The sequence below is a fragment of the Delphinapterus leucas genome, chromosome 8, assembly GCF_059928025.1.
Source record: "Delphinapterus leucas isolate spDelLeu-1000000601 "Yukka" chromosome 8, BTC_Dleu_Yukka2, whole genome shotgun sequence".
NCBI lineage: Eukaryota > Metazoa > Chordata > Mammalia > Artiodactyla > Monodontidae > Delphinapterus > Delphinapterus leucas.
This window is the reverse complement of record NC_143136.1, coordinates 113,389,351-113,403,557: the sequence shown is the minus strand read 5'-3', so window position 1 is coordinate 113,403,557 and position 14,207 is coordinate 113,389,351. Positions and strand designations below refer to the sequence as shown.

The window sequence follows — 14,207 nt, the reverse complement described above, 5'->3', positions numbered from 1 at the left end:
TGTGATAGTTTCAGGTGCACAGCAAGCAACTCAGCCATACATATACATGTATCCATTCTCCCCCCAAAGTCCCCTTCCATCCAGGCTACCACATAACATTGATCAGAGTTCTCTGTGCTATACAGTGGGTCCTTGTTGGTTATCCATTTTAAATATAGCAGTGTGTACACGTCAGTCCCATACTCCCTAACTGTCTCTTCCCCCTATCCTTCCCCCTGGTAACCTCCCTTTATTCTCCAAATCTGTGAGTCTCTTTCTGTTTTTGTAAATAAGTTCATTTGTATCATTTCTTTTTAGATTCTAAATATAAGGGGTATCATACGATATTTCTCTTTCTCTGTCTGACTTACTTCACTCAGTATGACAATCTCTAGGTCCATCCATGTTGCTGCAAATGGCATTATTTCATTCTTTTTAATGGCTGAGTAATATTCCATTGTATATATGTACATCTTCTTTATCCACTCCTCTGCTGATGGATATTTAGGTTTCTTCCATGTATTAGCTGTTGTAAACAGTGCTGCAGTGAACATTGGGGTGCATGTATCCTTTCAGACCACATTTTTTTCTGGATATATTCCCAGGAGTGGGATTGCTGGGTCGTATGGTAGTTCTCCATAGTGGCTGTATCAATTTACATTCCCACCAGCAGCGCAAGAGGGTTCCCTTTTCTCCACACCCTCTCCAGCATTTATATTGTTTGTGGATTTTTTGATGATAGCCATTTTGACTGGTGTGATACCTCATTGTAGTTTTGATTTGCATTTCTCTAATAATTAGCGATGTTGAACATCTTTTCATGTGCCTCTTGGCCATCTGTGTGTCTTCTTTGGAGAAGTGTCTGTTTAGGTCTTCTGCCCATTTTTTGATTGGGTTGTTTTTTTTTTGATGATATTAAGCCTCTTGAGATGTTTGTAAATTTTGGAGACTAATCCCTTTTTGGTCACATCATTTGCAGATATTTTCTCCCAACCTGTGGGTTGTCTTTTCATTTTGTTTATGGTTTCCTTTGCTGTGCAAAAGCTTTTGAGTTTAATTAGGTTCCATTTGTTTATTTTTGTTTTTATTTCCATCACTCTGGGAGACAGATCAAAAAAGATATTGCTGTGATTTATGTCAGAGAGTGTTCTTCCTATGTTTTCCTCTAGGAGTTTTATAGTGTCCGGTCTCACATTTAGGTCTTTAATCCATTTTGAGCTTATTTTTGTGTATGGTGTTAAAGAATTATCTAATTTCAGTTTTGTACATGTAGCTGTCCAGTTTTCCCAGCAATATTTGTTGAAGAAACTGTCTTTCCACCATTGTGTACTCTTGCCTCCTTTGTTTTAGGTTAATTGACCATAGGGTTTATTTCTGGGCTTTCTATCCTGTTCCCTTGATCTACATTTCTGTTTTTATACCAGTACCATACTGTTTTGATGACTATAGCTTTGTAGTATAGTCTGAAGTCAGGGAGCCTGATTCTTCCAGCTTCGTTTTTCTTTCTCAAGATTGCTTTAACCTTATGGACACCAAGGGGGGAAGTGGGGTGGGGGTGGGGGTGGGGGTGGGATGAATTGAGAGATTGGGATTGACATGTATACACTAATATATATAAAATAGGTTAATAATAAAAAAATAAAATAAAAGATTGCTTTGGCTTGCTGTCATCCTTATCTTACTCCTTTGAACATACAATGTTTTGGCTGCTTTTAAGTTTTTCTTTTCATCATTGGCTTTAAACAGTGTGGTTACGATATGTTTTGGTGTAGTTTTCTTCATGTTTCTTGTGTTTAGGGTTTCCTGAAATTCTTGGATCTGTGGGTTTATAGTTTTCATCGGATTTGTAAACACATCAGCCATTGTTTTCTTCAGATATTTGTTCTGTCCCACCCGCACTGTGGGACTCCAGTTATTCATACAGTAGGTTGCTTGAAGTTGTCCCACAAAGAATAACTGACATTCTTTTAATTTGGCAGATTTCCTTTTTCCCTGTGTCTTTTATTTTGGATAGTTTCTATTGCTATGCCATTAAGTTCAGTATCTTTTCTAAAATCTAATCTGCTGTCCATCTCATCCAGTATATTTTTCATCTCAGATATTGTGGTTTCCATCTCTAGAAGTTTGGTTTGGGTCTTTTTTGTATCTTCTGGTTTCTGCTTAAGTTTTGAGGATATGGAATACAGTTACAATAACTATGTGTCTTTGTCTGCTAATTCTAGTATCTGTGTCAGTTTCTCTTGACTGATTATTCTCTTTAGTATGAGATGTCTTTTTCTGCCTTCTTGCATTCCTGACAGTCTTTGACTGGGTGCCTGACATGTGAAATTTACTTTGTTGGATGCCAGATCATTTTGTCTTCCTCTCAGTCTTCTTGAGCTTTGTCTTGGGATGCAGTTAAGTTACTTGGAAGCAGTTTGATCCTTTCAGGTCTTTTATGATGTGTTAAGCGGGTTTGCTGCCATGGTCAGCCTGGGTTAATTATTCTCTACTACAGAGGCAGGACCTTCCTAATACTAAATGCCCTTGAATTACATGTTTTTACGTGCTGCCTGTGGAGGGGGCACTGTGGCAGAGTGTGAGTGCCACTAGTTCTTTCCCAGCCTCAGGGAGTTTCCTTACACATGTTCCCTGGTCAGTGCTCTCCTGCATACTTGAGGGGACCTGCAGACCTGTAGGATTCTCTCCTTGCAGGGCTGCTCTCTTCTGTCTGGTAGCCTGTGCTGTGAACTCTGGCTTGCCTTGGTCTCCTTGCGCTGTCAGCCAAGGGAGGCCTCTGTGCTCTGCCACACTGCACTCTCTCTGCACCCCGGCCCAGGGACTCCCCTCAGGTCAAGCACAGGGCTCCTCATTTGTTTTCCAAAGCTCAGGGTCACTGCCTTCTGTTCTTTGAGGTCTTACTCTTGAAAATTGTTTGTTTTCCCCTTAGGTTATTTCAGTTGGGAAGCTAAATTCAGTTCCTTTTACTCCATCTTGGATGGAAGAGAATCTGCCCAGAGGGTTTTGACAGATGAATAAACTACTTGGGATCCAAACTATCAAATGAATTATTTTTCCAGCAGAGATTTTTGTTAGTATTTAAAATTCTTTTCCTGATAAACTTCTTGGTTTAATTAAGTTTTCCGTTACCTTTATAGCTTGCCTCTGAAGATTGATTTGCTAGATAGTCCAGACTTACGGGAAACAACCATTGATGATGTAGTTGGGGCACCTGACACCATGGCCATGTCCCAAGCCCCAGGTGAAGTGAGCACAGCCACCAGGCAGGCTGGATTAGAGGGGCTGGAAGGTGAGTGGGGAGTAACTAAACGTTCTGTGTAACATCACTGGCATCGCCCTAGTCTGCCCGCCTTTGAAATGAGCTGTTTAAGGCAGTTCCTCTAAGAATATTTTATGCAGTGGTTGGATTTGAAATGTTACTGTGGAATAGTTATGCCTTCTTGCCTTTTTGGCTTAAGGGTCCATTGAAATATTTAAGATCACATAATTGAGACCATTAAACATTTGTATCATTTATAAGTTCTTAAACATTTTTGAATTTTCAAATTTGCTTTTTACTTTGTTTCTTGAGTGAAAATTAAGAGTAAAAAGTTTCCTTAGAGATCTAGGGCACAGGATTGAATGAATGTTTGGACAGTCCATTAGTTCACAGATAGTATTTTGTTATTAATGAGGGCTGTTGTTGCCCAGACCCACAAAAATAAATAATCCAGAAAGAATGCTGCCTTCCTTAACTTTTTAGAAGGTTAAAAGGAAACAGTAAATTGCACATTGAAAATTTCTATATACTTGTGAGTCTGATTTGATATTAAAGCATAAACTGTCTTTAAACAGGAGCTTTCTGTTGAATCTCAGTGTGTGTTCATTTAAAAGCAGCTTATGTTTATGTGGCTCTTGCCAATTTTGATTTCTGTTGCTAAAATTAAGACACTCTCTTTAAACAACTTATTGGAAATTGCCAGTGAGTATGCTGTTGTCTCTGAGGAGTGTAGAATACAGCAATAGTATTTAGTAATTTAGAAAGAAGCATTAATGAAAAGTTGCACAGTGCTTCTGCTTCATAGAACATGCTGAAGTACTGCTGGTAACTGGAATTAAAAATTTGTTCTGGGGTTTCCCTGGTGATGCAGTGGTTAAGAATCCGCCTGCCAGTGCAGGAGACACGGGTTCCAGGAAGATCCCACGTGCCGCGGAGTAACTAAGCCCGTGTGCCACAACTACTGAGCCTGCGCTCTAGAGCCCGCGAGGCACAACTACTGAGCCCACGCACCACAACTACTGAAGCCCACACGCCTGGAGCCAGTGCTCTGGAACAAGAGAAGCCACCGCAGTGAGAAGCCCGCGCACCGCAACGAAGAGTAGCCCCCGCACGCAGAAACGAAGACCCAATGCAGCCAAAAATAAATAAGTAAATTTATTTTAAAGAAGAATCACCTGGAGAATTTTAAAAACTACCAGTACCAGAAAACTACATTCAGAAATCTGATATCATTGTTCTAGGGTCAGCTCTGGGAATCAGTATTTCTTAAAAATTCCACATCTTATTCTAATGTATAGCCAAGGGAAAGATGTACAGAATTAACTGATGGACACTTTTGGAAGATCCCTTTGACCAAGAGCAAATGATTTCATAGTTTTCCCCTCCCTTCTTCTACCTGATTATATAGAAATTATTAGGCATTCAACAGCTTCTTTGTCAAGTGGACAATGTAAAATTTCAAACTCCCACCAAATTGGTCCCTGCAAAATAAGATTAATACAACTAACAGTTGTTAAATAGAACTCATTTAAAGCTAAATTGTCTTTAATGTATCATCTTTCAGTGGTTGGAGGATTTTATGTGCAATGTGTTTTGCATGTAGTGAAGCTAAAACGCTTGTTCTTCATCACACCTGACGTCACCAGTATGTAATAGGTTGAGTCAGCGAGTGCATAAATGTGTGTCCTCCATCAGTTTGCTCCACGTAAGTTTAGTTGTAGGCTGTGTGTAGTCAGGACCAAGGAAAGGAAACAGCCGAGTGCTGAGCTTTGCAGGGGGGAGCTTGGGTTGTACCTAGGAAGGAAGGCCGTGTCACAGGTGCTCTGTGCCTTTTCCTCTACTCTCATGACTGTGAGCTTTCTTAGCCACACATGCCATGGGGATTCCACATCCAGCAGAGCAGACACAGGGTGATGTTCCTATTTAGGTTAGCTCTTAATCAAATTAATGGAGAGTTTCTTGGTGACGGAATATCTGTTCCGTAGTGATCTGGGTTATTACCTGTAATTGATGGTAACTGATGTTGAGGGGTGTGGAGAAAGCCTAAGTCTTCACCCTTACACGGCTGTGACAGCCTGTCAGACTAAGCGGCTGTTTTCCCATTTTTTTTTCAGCATTAAAAGATGTCTCAGAGAAGCTCAAACACCTTGAAATGGAAAGTGGTCCTTTGCCAGCCAGTCATCCCAACAGGGATGTTAACATCAGCAACCAGGTATTCAGAGTCCTCCTTTGTTTGCCTGTCACACAGCTCCAGACCTCTGAGAAATCATTTCCATCAAAAGCCATTACTTTTTCTTTTCTTTCACTGGGAAATCTGTCTGTGCAGAACGCTTATAAACCTGTTTTACCATTTACAAAGGTGAAATTCGTGGATGTGCAGGAGGAAACATGGGCATCAACGTTAAGACCTATAAGGTCATCGCAAGTTTTTTTTAAACACAGTCAAAAGTGATATGGTTATTAAACCATATTTTTATTCAGCCCAGCCATCCCTGTTGAATGAATTTTGTTTTGTTGAAACATTTGTCCTTCCTGGTAGAGAGGGAAGGAGGGACTCCTTTGTAAATTTCCGTTCTGCTTTTAGGCATATAGGGTAAGGACAGAACGTTTCGTCTATCTGCTTCTTCTCAATTGCCTTCAGCTCAAAATAATATGCCCCAAAGTGGCATATTTGGGGATGGCGTATTCTGCTACCTCTTGACATTTTCAGCTTAAAGAATAGTTACTAATATTATACTAATATTGTTGGTGCAGGTTTTTTATTTAAAAATTTTTTTATTTTTATTTTATGGCCGCACTGTGCAGCATGTGGGATCTTAGTTCCTCAACCAAGGGATCGAACCCACGCCCCCTGCAGTGGAAGCACAGTCTTAACCACTGGACCACCAGGGAAGTCCCAGGTGCCAGTTTTTTAAAGAATAATTTTTAAGTCTGGAAATCAGGCTGTTAAGCTGTTGGTATCTTAGCATTTTTTTAGTTTATATGGTAAGCTAGCTCTAAAAGTTCACATCTCTTTTATCATGATCTCAGGGACTCTTCTGGCTTCATTTAGATACATTCAGCAGTTGAAGGGGAAGAAAGTTTATAAAGTGGTTAAAACTTTTGTGTATATTTAGGTAAAATACAAGGCAAATTGTATGTATTCTTCTAAAGCAAGATTCTTGCAAATCATGGATCTGCCCATGAATCATTATAAGGAGTGCCTTAAACCCTATGAAATTGAATACATATTCTCATCTTTGATTCACTTATACGTTTTTCTGGAAAGCGGGTCCAAATTTTATTAAATTCTCAAAAAGAGTGAACCATACCAACCTTAAAATAACTCTTTGCATCTCTCCAAGGTTAGAACTAAAAAGAACTTCACTTTAGTTAAAAGGCTTATATAATTTTTTTTTAATTAAACAGTTTCAGTTTTTCTGGGCCATTTAAAGAAGGAGCTCTCAGAAATAAGACTTCTCTTCTAGCCAGGATTGTTTCAAGAGTGGTTTTTTGTTTTGTTTTGTTTTTTGCAGTACGCTGGCCTCTTACTGTCGCAGCCTCTCCCATTGTGGAGCACAGGCTCCGGACGCGCAGGCTCAGCGGCCATGGCTCACGGGCCCAGCTGCTCCGCGGCATGTGGGTTCTTCCCAGACGGGGGCACGAACCCGTGTCCCCTGCATCGGCAGGCGGACTCTCAACCACTGCGCCACCAGGGAAGCCCTCAAGAGTGGTTTTGAGTTTAGATCTGATGGCATTCCGGTTGAGAACTTCAAACGCTGAGTGGCCCTGCTGAGTTTATGATTAATCTCTTTATCCAAAAACTTCCCTTTCTTGTCCTGCCCCTGTTCCCCTCAGGATTGAGGAGGATCAAAGCAAAGGGGGGACTGAAGCCAAGCAGGACCCCGTGGGGCCCTCCCAGGAACAAAAAGCCTCTCCATGTCCCCCGTTTCTTGTTTGTAGGAAACAGGCTGTAGCCTCCTGGGCCTTTCCTGAGTTCCAGAGAGCTGACTCTAGCAGTTAATGATTAGGACAGTAGAGTCACAGGGCTCCTAGCTCCTCCTGAAGGGATGTGGATAACCGTCTGCTGCGTATCTCTGAGCTGTTCTGCAGAAGCTGAGACCCCCACCCTCTGCGGGTTGGTGACGACATGCTGACCACAAGCATGTCAACCCGAGACTGGTTGGAACCAGAAGATTGAGGTTCCCGAGTCATCACCCTTTTTACCACCAGCCAATCAGAAGGAAGTCCACGGGTTGATCACGTATCCTGGACCCTCTCCCCTAACAATGTCTTTAAAGACCCTTGCTTGAAAGCCGTCGGGGAGTTCAGATCTTTGCACATGACCTGCCCGTTCTCCTTGCTTGGCACCCTACTTTGCTGCAAACACCCACTGTCAGAGTTTGGCTTTCTGTGCTGCGAGCACACGACCCCTTGCTTGGTAACAAACTGAAGCAGACTTTGGATGACTTTAACCCGACTTAAGCTTCTAACTAAGCTGACTGATGGCAGCAAGGACAGCTCTACAGGAGAGTTTGAGCATCCAGTCATGTTAGAACAGGTCTAATTTGGGGTGTTTAGGAATCAGTGTGTCTTTTTAGTTCTTTCGGTCTTCTGTTTGCACATTTTGGCCATCCAAGGCAGACATATCAGCAGCATAGTAACACAATATACAGATTTTAAAAAGCAGGACATTATCTAACCTCCGTTATCCCAGTACTAAGAGGTAACTATGGTTAACATTTTAAACCAAACCTTGAAATGTGATATATATTTTTTTTAAATAAAAATGCACTAACACTTTTTTATAACCAATCCATTATAACTCTCTTTATTTCAATAACATATTACTGATAATAGTTGAATGGCATGCATATATCATCACTGCATTTACTCAGTCTCCTATTAGTCATTTAGATTGTTGCTAATTTTCACCATCATAATCAGTGCTCTGATAGTCTTATGTAAGTATCTGCCATCATCTTTGATTATTTTACTGGGGAGTAGAAGTGTTGGGTTTGGGACTTCCCTGGTGGTCCAGTGGTTAGGACTCTGCACTTTCACTGTCTGGGCCAGGTTCAGTCCCTGGTCTGGGAACTAAGATCCTGCAAGCCGCATGGTGCGGCACAGTGTTAGGTCAAATTTCAGGAATAATTTTAAAGCCTTTGGTACTTTTGCAAAATTGCCTTCCAGAAAGATGGTAACAGTCACGGGTACTTTTACCTGTGATACGTGTGTTGAATTCTTGTTTTTGTTTTTAATATAGGCAGGAAAATAAATACTTGCCTATATCAGAGGCAGGTTGCTCTGAGAATCCTGTGATGTGCAAATATAAATGATTAGCAAATAATCTCAAGTCTGCAATGTAATTGTCTCTGAAAAGAGAATGTCAAAGCATTTGAACTAGCCCTGATACTTTTCCAGCTTTACTGAGGTATAATTGACAAATAAAATTTAAATACCTTTAAAGTGTACACCTTGATGATTTGGTGTAAGTATACATTGTGAAGTGATTCCTGCTGTACAATTAGTTGACATATCTGTCAGCTCACATAAGTTACCTTTTGGTTTGTTTTGTTTTTTTGGTGAGAGCACTTGAGATCTACTCTCTCAGCAAATTTCAAGTGTAAAAAACAGTATAATTAAGTGTAGTCACCATGCTGTACATTGGGTCCTCGGGATTTATTCATCTGATAACTTGTACCAACCTCCCTCTGCTATCCCACCCCCTAGTCCCTGGCAACCATTCTGCTCTCTGTTTCTGATTTGGAATTTTTTTTTAGGTCCCACATCTGAGTAGTGCTGTGCAATATTTGTTGTTCTCTATCTGGCTTCGTTCACTTGGCACGAGGCCTCCAGCTTCATCTGTGTTGTTGAAAATGGCGGGATTTCCTTCTTTTTAAAGGCTGAACAGTGTTTCCTTGTGTGTGTGTATTTATGTGTATGTGTGTGTGTGTGTGTGTGTGTGTGTATTTTACATCCTCTTCATCACCTGTTGACGGGCCCTCCGGTTGTTTCCATGTCATGGCTGCAGTGCACATCGGGGTGCAGATCTATTTGGGATAGTGATTTTGTTTCCTTTGGATGTTAAGCCCAGAGGTGGGCTTGCTGGGTCATCTGGTGGTGAAGTAGGTATGGTTGAGAAAGGGCATCAGGTCTTCTTTCACTTGCTGGGAACCACTCTGAAGACTAGGAAGTTAGGGCTTCCCTGGTGGCGCGGTGGTTGGGAGCCCACCTGCCGGTGCAGGGGACGCGAGTTCATGCCCCGGTCTGGGAGGATCCCACATGCTGCGGAGCAGCTGGGCCCATGAGCCATGGCCGCTGAGCCTGCACGTCCAGAGCCTGTGCTCCGCAACGGGAGAGGCCACAACGGTGAGAGGCCCGCGTACCACAAAAAATAAATATAAAAAAGACTAGGAAGTTACAGTCTAGTGCAAAGTAGTGATTCTCAAACGTTTATAGGTATCAGAATCACACAAGGAAGCTTGTTAAAACATTCACATTTTAGGATCCCCCCCGGAGGCAGATGTGTGGAGACCACACTTAGAAAAAACAGATTAGAATAAGCACATTAGTTAAATATTTTCAAACCTGAAAGAGCGGTGCAGTATGTAATCCCATACGTGGCAGCTAGCCTGTTTTATAGAACAAAAGCTGTATCTGAGTTGAAGAAAGTACTTAGAGTGAGTTTGTTATTTAGCCCAGTGTTAAATGGTAACCATAGTAATGATAATGGTAGTTGTTGTTGTTATTGATTGGCATTCAAGTCAGGTAAAATATCAGTTGTAGTGCAGATAATTTAAACTTATTAATTTGCTTTCTCCCATTTCTTTTCATAATAGTTAATTTATATTGTTTCAATTATGATCTTCATTCAGTGGACTTGGGCTTTATTTTATCATTTTCGTTAAGTCTTCACCTGATAGTGACCTCCTTCTGGCCATGTAACATAATCTCAAACACAGTCATCTACCTGGTGACAGTTCCAGAACCACAGGGTTTAGCCTGCGTAGGGCCTGACCTAAAATCCAATTGAAATTAATTACAGCAAAAGGCACACATTTTGTGGTTTATTTCAGGCATTTGTCCAGGGTGGTATCGTTAGTTATTCAGTTGCTTAAAGACAGGAAATTGGGCTAGATGATTTCCAGGGGTCCCTGCCAAGTCATAGTTCTTGTTTGTGATTACTGTGCCTTAGTTTGAAACCCCGTATAAGAGTCGACTCTTCCTGGAGTAGGATATGACTGCCTGAGACACATGATTCCCTGATTGTCTGAATATGAAATTTCATCAGTCCTTTTCTGTTTCCATTGAGTTATATGCTCTCAGAGTTGCTTACAGTATATTTTTAATATCTAGGAGGAAGTGGTGAAGTTAACTGAGAAATGTCTGAATAATGCCATTGACAGCCCAGCACTGAATGCCAGGAGAGTTCCTCCTGACTTGAAGAGTAACATTTTGAAGGCTCATGTAGAAGCAGTGCAGAAGGTAAGCTGCCTTTACTAGGGTCCTGGTGAAGTGGAAGGAGACCCTGTAGAACAAAGAAAGTATACGAACGGTAGACATGAGTGACTTGGCCGGTGATTAGAGAGAGAGTAGTACCAGGAAGCACACTCAAGATGGCAATGCCGGAACTTGCCTGGCGGTCCAGTGGTTAGGACTCTGCGCCTCCACCGCAGAGGGTGCGGGTTCCATCCCTGGACAGGGAACTGAGATCCCGCATGCAGCGCGGTGCGGCCGAAAAAAGGAAAAAAAAAAAAAAAAAAGATGGCACATGCCTTCCCAACTCCAAATTCTACTCAGGCAAGATTAAGAGGGGGGAGTCACAGGATAAAAAGAGTAAAGATGCTGCTCTACAGTATAAGAAATTTTTAAAAAAAGTCAAATTCCTGTAGAAGTGAGTCCCTAATCTTTGTCACTTTTATAGCTGGAAACTCTATAGTGATTTTTAGTTCCTGTCAATATTAAGTCTATGACTTTAGGTCTTTCTTTATCAATTCATTGTTCCCCACCACCCATCTACCCCCAGTTCAGCAAAATTGTGATGTTATTGGCAACAGAGTGATGGTTATAAGGCTGTGTCGTCTCATGAAGGGTGCAGTGGGTAGGGACCAGCCCCCATGAAGTTGATGGCGTCCATGCTCTCAAAATCAGCTTTTCCTTGGCCCTCCCCAACTTTCAGATTATCCTCTGCACTGAAACAGGACAGAAGCCTGTCTTACCAAGTCCGGTTGTCAACTAGGATTTCAAAATAATCCTGTTGTTGAGAAGGGGCTCTTTACCCATTGTGTTCCCAGGCACAGACCTTGAAGAGAGCTGAGAGGACTTGAGGAATGTCGTTCATGCACTTTATGTAGCTTCTCACCCCAGTGTAAACATAAAACATAATATTTATATATAAAATACGGCAGTACATGCTCTGGAATCAGACAACTGGAGTTTGAATCCTGTTTCTAATCTACTAGTAGCTAATCACCGATTAGCTTTGTGACTTGGCAAGTTAGTTAATTTCCCTGAGCCTCAGTTTAATTATGTTTAAAAAGTGGTAATGGTAATACCTTCCCGAAGGTGGGTTATAAGGATGAAATAAAATGATACAGGTAAAGGCCACAGAATGGCTTCTGGCACAGAATTAGTGTTTAGTAAGTGTTGATCCTGATGTTGACACTGCCTATTGTAGCAGCAGTGGTGGTGACAGTTTTTCGTCACCTTATGTTTCAGTTGTACTTTGGATCTGTTTTGACTTGAACAAGAGAGAAATAACTTGAATAGCCCTAAATGAAAGATTTTGTTTTATAGTTAAAATCATCCCACAAAGAAAAATTCAGGACCAGACGCCTTCATTGTTAAGGCCTACTGAACATCTAAGGCAGAAGACAGTCCTACACAAGCTTTCAGGAATTAGAAGAGCAGGGAGCACTTCCCAACTCGTTTTATGAGGCTAGTCTTAGCCTAACACCAAAGCCAGAGAAGGAGAGTACAAGAAAAGCAGCTACAGACCAGGACTGTTCTTGAACATGGACTCGAAAGCCCTTAACAAAGTGGAAGCAAATCATACTGAACAGCTTATAAACAGGATAGTACACCATGGCCAAGTAGGGTTTATCTCAGGAAAAAAGTTGGTTTATCGTTCAAAAACGAGTATAGTACAACATATTAAAAAGTAAGGAAAATTGTCTCAATTTATTTGGAAAAGGCATTTCACATTATTTAACACTATGATAAAAGCTCACAGCAAACTAGTAGTAGAATGGAACTTCAGCCTGATAAATGGTATCTATGAAAAAAGTCTACAGCTAACATTGTAATTCATAGCTAAAGTTAACAACTGACATGCCCGTGACTGCCTGCAATGCACGCAGCTGGTAAGAACATAAAATGTTCCAAGTACTTTATAAAAGAGTTGGTAAGGGCTTCCCTGGTGGTGCAGTGGTTGAGAGTCCACCTTGCCAATGCAGGGGACACAGATTCGATCCCTGGTCTCGGAAGTTCCCACATGTGGTTGAGCTACTAAGCCTGTGTGCCACAACTACTGAGCCTGCACTCTAGAGCCCATGAGCCACAACTGCTGAAGCCCGTGTGCCACAACTACTGAGCCTGTGCACCTAGAGCCCGTGATCCGCAACAAAGATCAGCCCCGGCTCTGCGCAACTAGAGAAAGCCTGTGCGCAGCAACAAAGACCCAACGCAGCCAAAAATTAATTAATTAATTTTGAAAAAAAGAGTTGGTAAAATATTAAACGTACACTTAGCATATGACCCAGCAGCTCCACTCTTAGGTATTTACTCAAGAGAAATAAGAGCGTAGGTTCACACAGGTATTAGTACATGAATGTTCCTGGCACCTTTGTTTGTAATAGGTAAAAACTAGAAACGATCCAAATGTCCATCAACAAGTAAACAGATAAACAAATTGGGGTGTATCCATACAGTGGAAAGCTACTCAGCACGCAAAAAAGGAATGCATTAGTGACACATGCAACACCGTGGGTGAACCTCAAAAACATCCTGTTAGTCTAAAGAGGGAGCCACAAAAGGATGTTATGATTCCATTTATATGAAACTATGGAAAGCACAGATCACTGCTGGCCACGTGTATGGGTTTTTGGTGGGATTGTATCGGAAGCCTCAAGGGAACATTTGGGGTAGTGGAAGTGTTACACATGTTGATTGTAGTGTTGATTATGTACCAAACCGTACATTTAAAATGTGTGCATTTTACTGTATGTAAATGATACCTCAATAACTGACCTCTTTAGAATTCTCCTCTGAAATATTCCTTGTACTCAGGGAAAAACAAAAAGCCAGATATGCAGCTTAATATGTTTCTGCTTTTTATCATGTAAATTTGAAAAATTCTGGCATTGAATCTTTTTGGATTCTGTGTACATTGACTAACATATCATTGTGTCTTAAATAATTTAGAGCTGTCCAGTAAAGCGTATGGATTCATAGACCAACATATTGAAGTGGAAACTTGGAGTATGAATTTGGGCGTGGGATAGGGTTTTGCTGGGTACAGTACTGATACTTCCGTAGATAAGTTATGGTTACCTCTTTCTGGAGCTGAAGCAAACAGATTATTTCTATTTTTACTGGAAAGGAATGTAAATTTATTACTTTATTACCCACGAGAGAGATTTAATTTTTTTTAATTAATTTTTATTGGAGTATAGTTGATTTACAATGTTGTGTTAGCTTCTGCTGTACAGCAGAGTGAATCAGTTAATATATCCACTCTTTTCTAGATTCTGTTCCCATATAGGTTATTACAATGTATTGAGGAGATTTAATTTTTATGATTTCTTTTTCTTAGGTTACAAGAGAAGATAGCTTATTAAGTCACAAAAATGCCAGTGTTCAGGATGCTGCCACCGACAGGTACAGTTGTGGGTAGACTGAATTAAATTGATGTTCTTTTCCTCTTAACTTTCTTTGGGGGGTGTTTTTTTTCCTCTTTCCCACTCTGTGATCACATGGTTTCAGGATA

General features: G+C 41.0%; 1 protein-coding gene across 4 annotated transcripts in view; it reads left to right on the top strand.

Moving 5' to 3' along the window:
* Positions 1 to 14,207, top strand: part of EPB41L5 (erythrocyte membrane protein band 4.1 like 5) — a 143,045-nt gene that overhangs the window by 106,162 nt on the left and 22,676 nt on the right. For 3 of the 4 annotated variants that reach the window (XM_022565505.3, XM_022565504.3, XM_022565503.3), the window contains 4 exons: positions 3,117 to 3,268; positions 5,353 to 5,450; positions 10,577 to 10,705; positions 14,034 to 14,098. In XM_022565505.3, the coding sequence (XP_022421213.2) occupies positions 3,117 to 3,268; positions 5,353 to 5,450; positions 10,577 to 10,705; positions 14,034 to 14,098 (444 nt within the window). The remainder of the gene's footprint in view (positions 1 to 3,116; positions 3,269 to 5,352; positions 5,451 to 10,576; positions 10,706 to 14,033; positions 14,099 to 14,207) is intronic. The other variant, XM_089916982.1, reaches the window with a different exon arrangement.